General features: G+C 48.8%; 1 protein-coding gene across 3 annotated transcripts; it reads left to right on the top strand.

The window, feature by feature from the left end:
• Window positions 1–488: 488 nt before the first annotated feature.
• LOC125708976 (transcription factor 21) lies at window positions 489–2,447 on the top strand. Of its 3 annotated transcripts, none has more exons than XM_048976939.1 (2): window positions 489–1,205; window positions 1,501–2,447. In XM_048976939.1, the coding sequence occupies exons 1-2, from the start codon at window positions 771–773 to the stop codon at window positions 1,720–1,722; spliced, it is 657 nt and encodes a 218-aa protein (XP_048832896.1). In that variant the 5' UTR covers window positions 489–770; the 3' UTR covers window positions 1,723–2,447. The 3 variants fall into 3 exon arrangements, with proteins under 3 accessions (XP_048832896.1, XP_048832897.1, XP_048832898.1); XM_048976940.1 differs by having other exon boundaries at window positions 1,524–1,740; XM_048976941.1 differs by having other exon boundaries at window positions 489–1,260; window positions 1,524–1,620.
• The last annotated feature ends 707 nt before the right edge of the window (window positions 2,448–3,154 follow it).

Raw genomic sequence — 3,154 nt, 5'->3', positions numbered from 1 at the left:
GTGGGTAATCTCAGAGTGTGACAAATCAGATGAATTATGCTTTTCTCAGCGATGATTCAGTACTTTCTGGACTGGGCTGCGGCAAAGATGGTTAAGATGTATCAATAAAATACAGTAAATATGAGAATGAGGTTGCACACCAGTACGATCACAAAACAAACTGGCCTGTACGCCACACAGCAGAGTGACACAGAGTAATCACTGACAAACGGGCTTCTTATAGGCGCTAATTTGCCAAAAACCCTGGCTTGCTAACAGTCCTTCATTCTAGCGCCGGGCTGGCAAGCGACTAGATAACCTGAAAATAATGGCGCGTATTTCCCACGCTACGGATTTTCACTCCAGTGCCCAGTGTTAAAGAATGTTAGGGGTGGAGACACGTCACCAAATCCCCCACCCTGGCCAAAAAAAAAAAAAAACTGAACACCTGCCAGCGTTTGTACAGTTAAATTTGCCGACTCCCTCTACACACTGGGGTCTTACATGTCACACTTGCAAGAAGGCGGGTTTCCATTAGCCGTGTGATTAAAATCCACTGGCCTAAAGTCTGATGGCCATCTGATGCTCACCTCCTCAACTATACATACTGCGACTTGGACAATATCTATTAATATTTTCAGATATCTGCGCGTGGCCTAACCCTAATGGTACATATTACTAAATTAAACCTAATGCCTCTGACGGAGAAATAATTATATCAGTCTACACAAGTCCAGCAGAGAGAAGGCTTTTAGGTGTTTCTCCTGGCCTGGAGGATTGGCAGAGCTGACATGTCCACAGGATCCCTCAGCGACGTTGAAGACCTCCAGGAGCTGCCTGTTCAGAGGCTGGATCTCCAGTACGGGAGGTCTAAACGGGACGGGGCGAAAGGGCAGCTGTTCAGCTCCGAGGATGAGATCAGCACCGGCGAACGATTCAAGAGCGGCAAGAAGAGAGGGGCCAGGGTGGGAACGGAGGACACCCGACTGGAGAACGGCGACGGCAGGCAGTCACAGCGGAACGCCGCCAACGCCCGGGAGAGGGCGCGCATGCGGGTGCTGAGCCGGGCGTTCAGGCGCCTGAAGACCAGCCTGCCTTGGGTGCCGGCGGACACCAAGCTCTCCAAGCTGGACACGCTGCGGCTCGCCTCCAGCTACATCTCGCACCTGCGGCAGCTGCTGCGGGGGGAAGCTTACGACGGCGGCTTAGGGCAGCCCGGCAGCCTGGTACGCCGCTCTCCCCGATTCATTTTATATTCACTTCATTTATTTCATTAATCGCGTAAGTACTGTAAAGTATTCGGCCGAAACAGAAAAACTCAGTTTGACACAAATTCTACATTTATTGCGGCGTTAATCTTTATGTGTTGCACGCGTGTTTTAGCGTATTCGTGCGTTTGCAGGCTACTTCGATGTTTGCTTGTGAAACTGGATCAAACACTGAATATCCGTGGATTGAAACACTTAAAGACTTGATGGTTCATGTTAAAGAATGCTGACCTTGTCATCCCATTCCGCTAAGAACCTTCACCTTGCTCTCATTAGACGTGGCCGTTCATGGTCCCTGGTCGACCGGAGGACACGAAGGACAGCTCTCCATCCTCCAGACTATGCGGAGCCACAGCGTAGACCTCCACATGCTCCTCCATCATCACCTACCTGTGCGAACTGCTTCGAGGTTAAAGGGTGGATACTGTATGTGAGGGACCTGATTTCAGCTCTTCATCTGAAGACATGGGACTGACGCATCCAGACGGATCTCTTACACCAAGATAAACTTCCAAAAAATCGACTGGAGCTCAGTGGGATGGCTGATTGTTTGCGTACATGTAGTATGTTTTTCTATATTTCTCTGTGCCCTAAATGCCTTTATACAAGGTTTTTAAACAGGGTATTGTGTGAACTCTGTACCAGGAAATTGCAGCGTACTTGTCAATACTAAGGACTACTGTTGAATTTCAACTAATGCTACAGCTGTACGTTTTATAGAAATCTTCGAAACAAACAACGAATAATAAGGAGAATGTAGGCAGAGGAGTGTGCATGATCAGACCATGGTGTTGGTCAGCCCACGACCTGTAACCAAGTGTGACCATTTACCGTAAGACTGTGCCGACATTTGACAACTCAGTTAATAACAGCCTTGCTTATGAGATGTTATTAATAAACGCTTTCATGTTCTTGAGAGTGTCTATTTTTATTTACCCACCTGTCTATATTTTCACTGTGCACGCGGCAGAGCTTAACAGCACGATGCTGCTGCACTACGTGTCCTGCCCCCTCATATCTACCTCGTGTGGAATCCCTGTGTTATCACATGTTTCTAGATGTGTTAATTGCTGTGGTCTATATAAGTGGATTTCTGTTTCCCCAGTCCTGTCATTGACGTCTTTATGTCGTAAGTGCTGCTCTATGGTCCTGAGTGTGTTACCCCCCCCCCCCCATAATAAAGCCCAAGTTTTATCTATACTTCTGGATTCTCACGCCTGTTCCTCTGTACCGTATAAGTGATTATGACTCCTGGGGGGTTGGGGTACCTGGGTGTGATTCATACCGCTCCTGTTGTCTAGACACAGCAAGCGCAGTGATGGAATGCTTTGATCGTTGACAGGATCCATCCATCCATCCATTTTCCAAACCGCTTATCCGACTGGGTCGCAGGGGGTCCGGAACCCATCTCGGAAGCAATGGGCACGAGGCAGGGAACAACCCAGGATGGGGGGCCAGTCCATCGCAGGGCACACTCACACACCATTCACTCACACATGCACACCTACGGGCAATTTAGCAACTCCAATTAGCCTCAACATGTTTTTTGACTGTGGGGAGAAACCGGAGTACCTGAAGGAAACCCCACGACGACAAGGGGAGAACATGCAAACTCCGCACACATGTGACACAGGCAGAGACTCGAACCCGGGTCCCAGAGGTGTGAGGCAACAGTGCTAACCACTGCACCACCATGCCTTCCCGTTGACAGGATCTGCATCCTGATATCAAATTAGCCCCAAAGATCTTTTAAATGTGTTTTTCATGTATTTCAAAGACATGCCAGTCAGCAAAGCAGAGGCCACAGGAAAAAGCCCGTCTGAGAGGCTGCTATCATCGGGAGATGGCAGGAGAGTAGTTGCATGTTTAGAAGGTGGCCTAATTTGTCGCGTCAAGAGCTCCATCTA

The sequence above is a fragment of the Brienomyrus brachyistius genome, chromosome 15 (assembly GCF_023856365.1).
Source record: "Brienomyrus brachyistius isolate T26 chromosome 15, BBRACH_0.4, whole genome shotgun sequence".
In the NCBI taxonomy this organism is placed as follows: Eukaryota; Metazoa; Chordata; class Actinopteri; order Osteoglossiformes; family Mormyridae; genus Brienomyrus; species Brienomyrus brachyistius.
Note: the sequence above shows the minus strand (reverse complement) of the source record. Positions and strands in the feature narration are given on the sequence as shown.